The sequence below is a fragment of the Egretta garzetta genome, unplaced genomic scaffold (assembly GCF_000687185.1).
Source record: "Egretta garzetta isolate BGI_Z169 unplaced genomic scaffold, ASM68718v1 scaffold299, whole genome shotgun sequence".
Classification (NCBI taxonomy): Eukaryota; Metazoa; Chordata; class Aves; order Pelecaniformes; family Ardeidae; genus Egretta; species Egretta garzetta.
Genome location: NW_009260696.1, coordinates 1,610,713 through 1,623,838, shown reverse-complemented (window position 1 = coordinate 1,623,838; position 13,126 = coordinate 1,610,713). Strand labels below are relative to the sequence as shown.

Here is a 13,126-nt window from a genome sequence, read left to right as displayed (position 1 = left end):
CAGCCTGACAGGCCAAATTCAGCCGCAACGCCAGCAGCAGTGTGCAGTTATGGGCTACAAACAGATGGGATTCCTCCTGCCTTATCCAACCACCAGACAGTTACTCCCTCATTCTCCCCCCACCCTTTTCTCTCCTCCTCCCAGCTCACCAAAACAGCGCTGGTTTCCTACCAGAACAACAGAGCAGTGCAAGTTGCATCTTCATTGGGTCTCATCAGCGAGGTTACACCAAACCAGTAACCGATCCCTCCCTTCCACCTCACCACCACCTTTCACCCCACTTTGTACCCAAATGTGGTCCGGTGCCTCCTGCCCACGTGGCTGCTGTGGGGCTGCAGCTCAGCCCCAAGCTCCCTGCAGCGACACAAAATGCTTCCCAGACTTTAGCCATCCAGAGCCATAATTGAAAGGAAACACAATTAAGCAGGGAGCTGCTGTATCTGGGTGGCTTCAGCAGCTCCAGAGCAGCCAGTGGAGAGGAGGTTGCTGGGAGCTGCAGGCTGCACAGGGCACTGAATCATCCTAATTAACTGATAGCAGTTCACGATTTGATTTGTTCATGTAAGAAGCTCTAAATCTTATTGCGTGTGCAGAGTCTTGCCCTGTGCAGAGTAAGAAAGAGGAGCAGCCAGGAAAATCCACATTAATTTCTCAGCCCAGAAGCAGCAGGAGGTTAGGGAGGGCAGGGGCCTCTGTAGGTACATGGTCCAGGCTTGTCCTCACCTGCCTGGTGTCCGCAGTGTAGACACTGCCACCTCCTCACCAGCACGAGGGGATGGAGATCTGAACTCTACACTTGCTCAAAAGCAAATCCTCTGGGTTTGGGGAAAGGCAGCTGCAAAGCCCTTTCTTGTTGCTCCCTGCACTTGTAATTACCGAGCAAGGAGACATTCACCAACCCCCCCTCCAGCACTTCTAGGCAGGAGAGGGAGAGGAGAACCACCAGGAATAGGAGTGAGAGAAAACATTGGGGTGCGTAGACCCCAAACACAAGAAAAGCAATGCCAGGCTGACAGCCTAAGCAGAGCTACTGCATTGGGAAGATCTGGTCCCCATTTGCTTTGCGATGAAAGCACAAACAGCCCTCACCTGCTCCCACACACACTGAGATGCTTTCCAAGAGCTCTGCTTCCCCCCAGCCTGCGTGGGATGAAGCGGTGAGAAGGGAAATGCTTTCAGCATTGATATCGCAGCTTGGAGCTGCTCAAGAGGCAGGGGCTTCTCACTGTGCAAGCACCAGCCCCATCCCACCATCCCCAGAAAGACCTGCCAGTCTGCCCCCAGCTGAGCAGATCCCCTTGCTGCAAGAGGCACTGCTCAAAGAGGCAGGGTGGCCCCCCAAATACCTAGGGAAACCCAGGATCACCTGATGTTGCTAACCAATTCCATATTGGTTGCTCTGTGGGGCCAGGTTGACCCTGATACCCTCTTAAGATAGCACCGGTAGGATTCATCTCATAGGTTCAGATGCCCAGGGTGCAGTTATAATTGGAGCCAGGTATTTGGAGGACAACAAGCACTGGCAGGATGGGCTCAGGTGGGGCTCACTGCATTGGAGATGTGTGGCAGTAGGCAAGCCAAGCTCTGTGCCTTGTGCTTTTGGGGGCAGGATGGTCCCCTGGCTGCCTGGGAAATGGATGCATGATGGTCTTTTCCTTCCTTCAGCCAGTATAGGATTATCAGCCTGATGTGGTTCTTTGGCACAGCTCACTATGGCCAGCTTCACGAGGTAGTAGCCAACGCGATGCATGGGAAATTCAAGCCAGTGCCCAGCACAGCAAGTCAGCGAATGTGAGAAACGGGGCTCTGCCAGGACTGCTCCCAGGCTCGCCTTCCCCTCCTCCTCCCTTCCCCACCCCCAGCTCCACAGCAAGACAAAGTGATACAAACCCACTACAACTCCTACGGAAAGGAAGGGAAAAGAGCACAACTGTTATTTCAGTTCATTGCGCTTGGGGGGTGCTTGGCTGCAGCTGCAAGAGGAGATTGGTTGTGTACCCAGAGAGATGCTGCAAGGGGGTGGGTGCTCAGAGCAGGGGCTGAGCAAGGCAGAGAAGACATGAGCAAACACACAGAGCTCAGGTCTTCCTTTGGGGTTCTCCAGGTGTAATTGAACCTCAGCGTTGCCATGCAGTGAAAATCCAGAGTCCAATGGGCTCGATGCAATACACTGCAACATCTCATGATAACACGCTACCACGAGCATCATATTCCTGATGTTTGCTTCGGATGCCAATCAGTTGAGCTGAGCAGTGCTGACCTTCAGGAGAGTTTGAATCCAAGTCTGTGCTCCTGTTCAAGTTTATAGCCCAAGGCTTACTGCTGCTGAGGAAAGGATTTTATGCAGGGAGAGATCAGCAGGTCAGTGGCAAGGAGTTACCTCCCCTGCTGTGCTCAGCAGCACTGGCAAGTACCGTGGCATTAGACACGGTCCTGCTCTCCATTGCAAACACTGCTAATGGAAATCCTAGGATCTGCTTGCCTGGCTGGTGAAATGCCCGATTCTCTCCTTCTGGGCCTTTGTTGTCCAGAGGCATCTGCTGAATAATTTACAGCTATCATTTGTATTTGAGTAGCATCCAGGAATCGCCAATGAGAGTCTGGCCCTGTCTCTCAGGGGATGCTATGGGGAGACCTTATGGACCTGACAAACCATCATCCTGCCCGGGTAATTCCACAGTCACAGTGGCAGCCAGGATTAGAGCCTGGGAAGGCTCCAGCCCCTAAACTGTCCAAATCCTCTGCCAGCAGGGTGGTTGCACTCACTCCTGCCCACCTTGGGCTGTTGCAGAGTTTAAACAGGCAGAGCCAGCTCAGGATTTGTCCCACTAACTTCTGTGCTTGGGGCAACGCAGGCACAGCAGCGAGGGACATGCACGATGACTTTCCAAACAGCAAATGGTGAATAATAGAGAATTTTCAGTTCTGGAAACAGTCCTCCTAACATTCGCAAAACACCTGGGACATCAGAGTCATTTTGTGACTAGTCAGCTGCTGTTGGAGGTCTCATGAGTACCAAATGAAACAAGAAGTCCCCGCTCAGAAAGTAATTTGGGAAACATTCACCAATCCCATCTGTTGTGAATAAACAAATAGCTCTGCTGTAGTTGCCGTGTCATGAATTGCCTTGGAAGAATTAGAGATACCATCTACATAAAGAGCAGAGAGCCTGCCGGAGAGAATAAAAAATATCCCTGCACAGAGGATGGGGATATGGACAGTTACGACCCTGCTGGGAATTACCTGCTGAGTTTCCACCCACCAGCCAGGCCCTTCTAGATACACATGGGCTCTCACGGGTGCAGAAATGGTCTATGCCTGTGTCCAGCCTGGCTCAGAGCCTCCCGTGCTTGTCTCTGCTAGGAGTGAGGAACAGGAATTGGGTATACCCGTGGTGCGGTCCCTGCTGCATTCAGGGCAATAGCAGCATATTCCCTCCTGCCAGTCTCACCCCCCCATGTACCCACTGCTGTGGCAGCAGGATGTGCCAGGGCAGCGGGGGGTGTGTGTGTGCCTTCCCTGTCCCTTCACAGGGGACATCTGTGCCTGCGGTTCAGAGCCAGGTACAGCACAGACGTGACTGAGCACATGGTCCCTGTCTGGGAGCATCTCTAAGTTGGCAAGCAGTGTTGTTCAGCATTTCTCACAGCATGCAGGCTATATAGTGCCAGGGGATGGTTTACAGCCAGCCCAGGGTGTTACCACATGTCAGAGTGCTGGGAACAAGCAAAATTGGGATGTGGGTAATTGGAGGTGATGAGTGATGGTTCGATCTGCAGCCTGTTTTGACTCGCTTTGCAGAAGCAAGGCTTGCACTGGGGCATCTGGGCAGGCTACTCCAGAAATCTGGTGATCCACTAATTTACCCATAATAAAGGTTGAGAAATGCTGGTTTAGATGGAAAGCCTTCTATTTTCTGCTCCCTACCCAAGCTTCCAGCTCTTTGCACGATGCCAGGAAGCAGTACAAAAGAAAACGCTGCGCTGTCTTGCTCCATCAGCCCTCCTGCCCCTTCTCACGTGGGATGGGCTGGAGTCAAAGGAGTAGCCCATGGAGCAAGCTTGGCCTGGCTGCCCCTTCTCCCCTGGCCCAAGGAGCCGACCTACAAGCTTATAGCACACACAGCCCAGCTTTCCAAACCAGGAGTGCCATATGTTCACGTAGGAGCATACAAGCACTGAGGAGCAGGCATGGAAATAGAGGTTTTTAGCTCTTAACGGGATGCCACGCAGCCGTGCACATGCCTGTGTGGGTGGCTCTGCAGATGGCAATGCCAGGCAGCATCAGCCTGAGCCTTTGCATTTCTGCTTCCCAGTGGCAAACGCTCCTGTGTCAATGGGCAGGAAGGAAAAGCAGGATTTCTCAAGTGCTCCTGGACTGAATAAAGCAGCTTTGTAGTGCTGCAGAGTTTGGGGGCTCTGCACCAGGAGCTGCAACCATAGGGAGAGAGAGGAGGGCTGCCAAGTCTTCCCCATGCCATGGAGTTGCAGAACTAATGTCCTGGACTTGAGGGGGGGGCCCTGAGCACATCCCTGTGGTCCTGCTCCATCTCCTGCATTCTGGGATCACGCCCCATAAATAAGCAGTGCTCAGGGCCATGCACTGCACCATCACGCTCATCTCCCCAGGACTGAGCTAATTACGAGCCACAGAGGAGCTCAAGGGGATGAAGCCTCTTAGCACGGACTGCAGCTGGAGCATTACCAGATTACAGGTCAGAAGCAGAGCACACACCAAGCCCCAGCTTACAGGGATGCCGCCGCAGCAGCTCACACGTCAGCGCAAGCCTGAGGACCAACCCCTGGCATCTGCACCGGGTGCGTAGCCTCTGGGCTCGTTAGGGAAAATCCAGACCACGCACTGAAGAGGGGTCTGGGGCCAGTCTGCCCCACAGGCACACATCTGCTCCATCACTGTCACTTCAGGCATCCCAATGCTTGCTCTGCCAAGGCAGAGCACAAAGGGCCCCAGCAGGACTTACCACCACTGTTGGTCAGCATCCAGCAAGGGCTTCCTCCATCCTTCCTCTCTGACAAGATGCCACCATCAGGATACAATCCTTCACCAGCTTCTCTGTTACTTGAAAAACAGTTGTGACACCCAGTCACAACAAAAAGGACAAATCCCCTCAATTTGCAGTCAAACCTCTGGGAGCTGCCCAGCAGGGAACACAGCCTGGAAACACCCCAGCTACCCAGGCAGGAGGGTGAACACACAGCAAACCAGCATCCCACCTCCAAAGACATTGGACCAGTCCCTAAGCAAGCTCAGGCCTTTTATAACCCATTCTCAGGTGAAACCTGTAGAGATTAGCTAGTCTGGGGAGATTCACATCACCTGGGAGCAACCTTGGATGTTCTGGCTGCTCCTTTGTCCCCCCAGCCCTCGGTGCAACACAGGGCTCCAGCATCCAGTGCTTCACCGTCTGTGAAGGGGTTGTGGCAGCTCTTCAAGAGTCATGGCCGTGGCCTCAGCAATGTGCTGGGGGAGCCCAGCTCCTCAGTGCATAGATGCACAGCCTTGTGTTGTGTATATGGCCTGATTTATAGGAAGGTCGGGGGTGTCAGGTGTTGGACAGGCTCCTTTCAAGGGCAGGGATGAGCTGCTCAATGGGAGCTCACACCTCCCCATCCATATCTTAGTGGTGATTTTACCATTATCCTTCCACCAGCTTGCCTAAAGGATATCAAAATTATTATCCTTGCTTGGAGAGGGGGAAAAGGGGAGGGCGAGAGGGAGGTGAAGTGATGTGGCAGAGGCTGGCCAGAGAATCAGTGTCGAAGGCAGGACAAAAAACGCCATCTCTCTCAAATCGCAGCCTGGCCTGGGTCTCCGTTAGGGCTGTTCCCCCCAGCGTGCGTGTAGGGGACAGCTTTCCTGCAAAGTGCCCCATGGCTCTGCCCATGTGAGTGTGTGGTGCCCATGGAGTGGCTGATGCATCTTGCCTTGGTGCCCCCAGAAGTGCTCAGATGCTCAAATACTCACACGTCAGCCATCCCGAGGAATAATTTCATTTAATCCCCTTTTTACCTTCTTCTCCCCCATCCCAGCAAAGCAAGAGCCAGGCAGATCTGCATGAGTTTTGAGGTCAGAACTCTGTTCTTGGATGAAAGTCTTTAAAAAAACTCAAAGAAACCCCCACCCCAAAGCCACAAAAAACCAGAGTGGGAGAAAGAGGAGAAAGGAACAAGCCTGGGAAGCCGGCTCTGCACTTTGCCCCGGCTGCCTGGGACAAGGGGCTCTTTGTTTCCCTGGCCGGAGCCTGCTGCACTGGCCCTTTTCAGCCTCCCTCCCTGGGAAAGGGGCCAGAGGGAAGCAGGCACAAGCAGGGCAGGCAAAAACCCTGGGGCTGCAGTGAGGAACCCCTGCTTGGACCCCCACCAGGCCCCTCATCTTCATACAGCAGGTCTCTATAGCGTCTGTCGGAAATGGCACCAGGAGAAAAAGGTGCCTGAGAGCCCCTTGGGTCTCCACTTCCCATGCACTGTCCCTGAACATGAACCTGCTTGTGTTCCTGCTGTGCAGGAGGTTTTAAACTTTTCTGTGTCTTTTGGACTTTGCAATCCTAAAGCACCTGCTAAAATGCATTGAAGCACCCAGCCGGTGTGTAATCACCTGCCCGCAGCTTCCCCGGGCTTCCCGGGCTGGCCACGTCGAGCGAGCCCCATCACTGCGGCTTTGCTGGGTCCCCAGGCGGCTGGCAGTGTAGGCTGGAGGATGCTGGGGACAAGCTGCTGTTGTCTCCTCCCACCCCAGGGACACTGCCAGGGTGTCCCCAAGCGTACGGGTGCAATGACACGGAGTTGGTGACGGTAGTGGATTCAGCCAGCCGGGCAGGAGACTTGCTGCAGGGATCACATCGAAGTTTGGGGCGGTGTTTTCCTTCTTCTCCTTATTTTCTTGCATTGAAAAACCCTGTAGGTCTGCCTGGCTTCCAGCAATTCCCCTTCTCCTGCCCCCAGTCGCACAGAGCCGGGGCTGGGAAACACGCAGCAGCCACCCCTGGGGCTCTCGGCTTTACATCAGCTCTAACATGAGTTGCAGGTGCCCTCCCTGAGTATGTCTGTCTGTCTGTCCAGGCTGGAGCTCAGGTTTGAGGCTGGTTTTGCACACCCGTACGACAACTTTCCGCAGGCTGAGAGTGGTGCAGGGCTCCCTGCGCCCCGCCCTGCGCCCATGCCAGCATGCACAGGGATGACATGAGCTGGATGGACGCTTGGCATCCCAGGATGGTCTGGGAGGTAGATCAAGTCCTAGGAGAGAATAGGAGGTCAGGAAATGGCCTCTGCACCCCTGGGGACCAAGGTGCTTCAGGGCAGCTGGGGACTCATCCTGCCCTGCCAGGAGATGTGCAAACACCACTTGCTGCCGTGCTCGTTTGCACCGCTCTGCTCCTGAGCACAGAGGGCGATGAGAATGTGCCCAACTAGCCCCAAAACTCTCCGTGAGGGCCCAGCTGTACCCAGGCTGGCCCAGCACTTTGCAGCCAGGTCCCACATCCGCAATGCTCCGTTTCCCATCCTTCATAGGATGATGCTTATTAGAAAGTGGGACAGGAAAACAAGAATGGTCTCTCCCCAGGTCAAAAAAAAAAAATCCTTCTCAAGGCTATTTCTCCCTCTGGGAAAAGCAGGCATTTGCAGTGTGCCACACCAGCATGGCTTTGGGCTTCAGGGACACATATGCTGTTCAACCTCATCCCGCAGAGATGGCAAGGGTGGCCTTTCCTGGCCTCTCCATCCCTGTACCAGAGCTAGGGAGGATATTTGCACCCCAGAGTTCCCTTCCCAAAGGGTCCAGGCACCCCTCAGCCCCAGCGGGGCAGTGGGAACCAGCCCTGCCGCAGCTCCCCATTACTGCTCTGAACAGCAACTGCCAGAATGGAGGGGAGATGGCAACAGGCTTTGTTAAAACAAATAAATTCAAGGAAAAGGCCTTGTACATGTTTCCTCAGCAACCGTGACGTCACGTGGGATGTCTGGGCTTCCCCCTCCTCTTCTTCTTATTAAAAGGAAAAGAAAGGGAAGCAGAAAGTGAAGGGGAGCTGGGGACAATCTCCTGGCAACACTGGGCACAGTAATGTCCTCCTGCCAGGGGGACATGGCTCCAGCCCCGGGAGCATGGCCAGCCCTTGTGGCCAGAGCCATGAGATGGAGAGGGAGTCCCTGGTGTCCCCTGGTGTGGAGGCAATGGCACTCCAGGCACGACCACGTCCCCAGGGATGCCCAGCTCCTTCCTGGCCATGGCAGCCTTGCTAAGCCCTGATTTACCCAGTGCAGGTCCTCAATTTGCAGAGTGGTGGGAGCTTAATCTCCTCTGTTTCTCCCTCTTAACTCAAGACACTTTTTGGTGACGATGACCATGCTTCTTCCCACAGTGCCGGGGTCTGGCTGCCGGCAGGGCAGGGGCTGGGGACACGGTCCCCGCAGGGGCTGTCACTGCTGCCTGCCGGGGAGCACCTCGCATGCCCCAGCCTGCTGTGGCCACACTCAAACCCTTGTTACTTGAGCTATTTATCCATCCTGGCTCACTTTTAATAGATAGCAGCGAGCGACTCAGGCGGTGGGTCTGAGCAGGCAGGAGATGGCAGAGGAGTCTGCACGGGCACGGGTGGCTCGGGGATGGGCAGAGGGGACTTTCACTGCCTTTCCCAGTGCCCTGGACCGAGGGTACACCCTGCGCCCAGTGGCAAGGTCCTGCCAGCCCCCGAGCCCCCTCTCTGGGCGCAGCTCAGCTGTGAAATGCGCCGCAGATGGTGCCGGAGCCGGGAGCGAACAGGGTCAGAAAGCAATTAGCCCAGGTCCTGCAGGGCAGCCCTGCCAGCACCCGCTCAGCTCAGCCGTCCTGGCCTGAGCCACAGCAGAAAAGGTCTTTAGACCCCTGATTACTAGGAGCAGTCAGGGAAGGATCACTCCCTGTTTGCCTGTTCCTTATTCCCTTTCTCTAAGCCTCTACTGCTGGCCCCTGACAGAAGAGGATGCTGAGCAAGGCAGTGCTTTGCTCCGACGTGTTATCACAGATGCACATTTAATTTGCCTCTTAATACAGCATTATGTACCTAGCAATGGACTAGCCAAGCCCGACGCTATTTTTTATTGCTGCGCGTTGACCCGACAGGGGAAATCGATACATTCCTCCAAGCACCAAGAGCAAGCCAATACCCAGACTTAAGAGAAACAGAAATAAAGCTACAGGTTTCCAAGGGAGCGTGGCGGGGTTTCCCCCTGCAGCAATCTGTGCTGGGACACATGGCCCCCATGGGGCAGGGGGAGAGCATCACCATCACCTGTACCACATCCTGGGACAGGTCAAGAGATGCTCCAGACCTTATTGATCCATCCTTGCAGCAGCTTCCCCTGCATCCTTCCCGCTGCTGCCCTGCCTGCCCTCTCCTGCTCGCAGCAGCAGGCAGGGCTGGCTCCTGCCCTCCGCTTTCCAAATGATGGCAGCCGCTGGGAAATGTTTCAGCCTGAGCCGTCGCTGAGCAAGACTTAGGGTCCTGGCATTTGGGGCCAGCCTGATGGACAAGCGGTGCACAGTGCCCGGGTCACTTCTGCAGGGCAGCTGGAGCAAAGCCGAGCCGAGGTGGGCTCCAGGCTGGGGGGCTGCTGGGTGACCCTGTGCAGACCCCTCTGAAAAGGCTTTCCCCCAAACCCTGTCCCCTGAGCGTGTTTCTCTCCCTCTTTCTCACTGCAGGTTCATGAATCACCGTGTCCCATCCAACTGCAGGTACCAGCCGACGGAGTACGAGCACGCGGCGAACTGTGCCACCCACGCGGTGAGTCCCTGTCCCCATCCCGGGGCGAGGGAGGATGGTGCTCAGATCTCTGGGGATCCTCTGAGGAACCTCAAGGAACACCTAAAAATGCCCTGGAGTAGCTGCCGAGGGTCTTGGGGCTGTGATGAGGCAGATGGACTCCAAGTGCTCCTGGGGAGTGCGGATGCTCTCCCTCCTTCTGCCCTGCGAAGCTGGTGTTCATCTCCCTCGCTCTCACCCACCATGTCCCCATGGGGAAGATGGCTGTGTGCTTAGTGGAGCAGGAGTATTTTGCAAAGCTGCCTGAAAATGGAGTGGTTGAATGGTGACAGGTGCCCCACGGGGCTGCCTACACGGCAGTGGGAGTAAATGCTCCCCACACCAGGGTTTCCCTCGGGAGCTGGCAGCTCCCACTCCGAGCCCTGGGGGATGGCTCAGAGGTAGTCATCCTCCCTGTGCCTTCCTCCTCCTCCCTACCTCTACCTGGAGAAGCTGTTTTGGAGCTGCACCATTCAGGGAGAGACCCTGCCTGGCCAGTGCAGGTGGCCAGCCTGTCCCTTATGGGTGGTAGCTTTGACCAGAAGCAAAAGAAAAACCTAGAAGGAAAAGCAGAGACCATATCATAGCTGCTCAATGGAAACACAGGGAGTCAACAACAGGTTTGCTTTTCACTTCCAGTTCTGGATCCTGCCCAGCATCCTCGGCAGCTCCATCCTCTACATCCTCTCTGATGACCAGTGGGAAACCATCTCAGCCTGGATCTATGGCTTTGGCTTGTCCAGCCTCTTCATTGTCTCCACCATCTTCCACACCATCTCCTGGAAGAAGAGGCATCTCAGGTACCAGCTCTGATCGCTTGAGGCTTGGGAAGTGGGAGAGGGTCCAGAGGCCCCTGGTGCCGCAGGCTCTGACCCATCTGTCTGTCTGTCCTGCAGGACTGTGGAGCACTGCTTGCATATGTTTGACAGGATGGTGATCTACTTCTTCATCGCGGCGTCATACGCTCCCTGGTGAGTTGCTGGTGGGTGGGAGCCATCGCTTGGTCCCACTGGAGGGGAGAAAATCAGCTCAGCTCCAACAAATAGGGTTCCCCTCTCTGGCTTTGGCTCTGCTTGAGGCTGTACCCTACCGCTTTCCACAAAACCTTCCTATCCTGTAGGTTACAATTTGGGGCGACCCTTTGGTAGGACAGCCTTGGGAGTGAGGGCAGCATTTCCCCTGGTACCTGCAGCCCGGACTGGGGTGCTGCCCTGGATGCCCCTCACCACAGACCTGGCTCTTGCAGGCTGAACTTGCGGGAATTGGGTCCCTGGGCCTCCCACATGCGCTGGATCATCTGGATCATGGCATCTATCGGGACCGTCTATGTTTTCTTCTTCCATGAGCGGTGAGTGCCTTTACCTGGGCCCGCGTTGGTGGGTATCACAGAGCCCAGCTCAGCTCTGCCAGTCCTTCTCAATGCCCCATCGGTAGTCAAGCTGCAGGGGAGAGCAAGAAGGATGGAGACAGACAGACAGACAGACAGATAAGTACAGGATCCCTGGGCAGCCTCCTGGCCAACTGGCAGTGGAGGGCTTCCTTGGACCACATCCTTCCCAATCTGCACCTTGTTTTTAGGAGCTTTGGTGGCAGGGATGTGGGAGCCGGGACGTGGGAGCAGGGATGTGTTGCTGTGAGTTACTTCTTCCACGTGGTGGCACCAAATAGAAAGCAAAAGGCCCCAGGTGCCTCCCCAAAGCCTCAGGCGCCTGGCCCTGAGCTGGCAGCTCCCCAGCCAAGGTGGGGGTCCATCACTCCCGGTGCTGGGTGCCCACCCTGCCGTGGTGCTGTGGCTCACACATGAAGATGTGGGACCTGCCGTGGTGGCACCGCTGCCCCTTTTCCTATGGCATGGCTGTGGACACTGCAAGCGGAAAACGATGCTTCCTCTGCACCTGCCTCCAAGCAGCTTCTCTGTCGGTCGCAGGTACAAGCTGGTGGAGCTGGTGTGCTACGTTATCATGGGCTTCTTCCCTGCCTTGGTCATTCTCTCCATGGTAAGCCACCGCTGGGATGCATGTGGGCTCAGTGCGAGGGACAAGTCCAGTGGGTTGGCATGGTCCAGGCTGCGTGATGCATAAAGCCATCCCCAAATATGACGTGGCCCAGCTCAGTTTTGCAAATGATTTGGGTGCCCAGCAGATAACACGTGCATCTCCAGTAGACCTCCTGCCTGGGTTCCATTGCGTTGAAATCCTCCCAGCAAAGCTGGGCTGCTTGGTCCCCGTTGCCTTGCTGGAGGGGAGGGCGTAGCAGATGGCAGAGCGAGGGTCCTGCCCGCACCCTGCACCCTGGTCTTGATGGAGCGGTGGGGAAAGGGCAGGCGTGCCGTGGCCACCGCTCAGCCCTGCCTCCCTGCTTGCTCCCAGCCCGACAGGGATGGCCTCCTGGAGCTGGTGGCTGGCGGACTCTTCTACTGCCTGGGCATGGTCTTCTTCAAAAGCGACGGCCGCATCCCCTTTGCCCATGCCATCTGGCACCTCTTTGTGGCCATTGGAGCTGGCATCCACTACTACGCCATTTGGAGGTACCTCTACCGGCCCAGTGCGCTGGAGGCTAAAACATCCCGGTAGACGCCTTAAAGACATCCTTTACACCAACTGGCACATGGGGGCATGGAGGGGGCTGGGGAGGCAGCCTGCGCTGTGGGCTCGCCCCGAACCACCCACTCATCCTGTGGGCAGCAGCCACCGGTGCCCTTTCCGCAGGGACAGGACAGCCTGAAGGTTGATTTTAAACAGATTTTTTTGTTTTTAACCTCAGGAACTGTTTACTTTTTTAGGCAAAGGTTTTGTAACATGGTGACCGACCGTTGGGCTGTGGGAGATAGGGGAGTGACCACTTGCCAAGGGCTCGGGGGGGCCTTGCTCTCCTGCCTGGCCCTGAGCCTCCCACAGGAGCTGGGACCTTGGCCCCGCACACCCCTGGCTAGTGACACCATGGGTTTGGCTACTGGAACCCTTAGCGTGGGCCACATGGGGAACTGGAGGTGTTGGGATGGGGGAAGAGACCCAGCCCCTTTCCCCTGGGATGCCTGGGTGTGCAGCTGCCCCAGCTGGGGAGGGGGGCATGTCAGGACCCCCACACTACCCAGGCTCAGCTCCTAAATGGTCCTGAGTCATGTCAGCATTAACTGCCCCCTCCCAAGTTCTTGACGGGAAGGTCCAGAGTCAACAAAGCCTTACACGGGATTGAAACTTGAACCTCTTCCAGGGCTCCCTGGAGTCTGGAAAACCCATTCTCTAAGCCAGTATTAAGTGCACAATTCACCCCCCTAGACAGATCCTCGGAGCCCCCATGGACATTTTCTCCTTGGGTGCTTTGTCCTCT

The 13,126-nt window shown here is 55.9% G+C and overlaps 1 protein-coding gene across 1 annotated transcript in view; it reads left to right on the top strand.

Moving 5' to 3' along the window:
* MMD2 (monocyte to macrophage differentiation associated 2) overlaps positions 1 to 12,369 on the top strand; it is a 15,049-nt gene extending 2,680 nt beyond the window's left edge. Inside the window, exons 2-7 of the mRNA XM_009645905.2 lie at positions 9,697 to 9,778; positions 10,436 to 10,596; positions 10,693 to 10,767; positions 11,043 to 11,144; positions 11,724 to 11,793; positions 12,166 to 12,369. Coding sequence (XP_009644200.1) covers positions 9,697 to 9,778; positions 10,436 to 10,596; positions 10,693 to 10,767; positions 11,043 to 11,144; positions 11,724 to 11,793; positions 12,166 to 12,369 — 694 coding nt within the window. The remainder of the gene's footprint in view (positions 1 to 9,696; positions 9,779 to 10,435; positions 10,597 to 10,692; positions 10,768 to 11,042; positions 11,145 to 11,723; positions 11,794 to 12,165) is intronic.
* Positions 12,370 to 13,126: the final 757 nt, after the last annotated feature.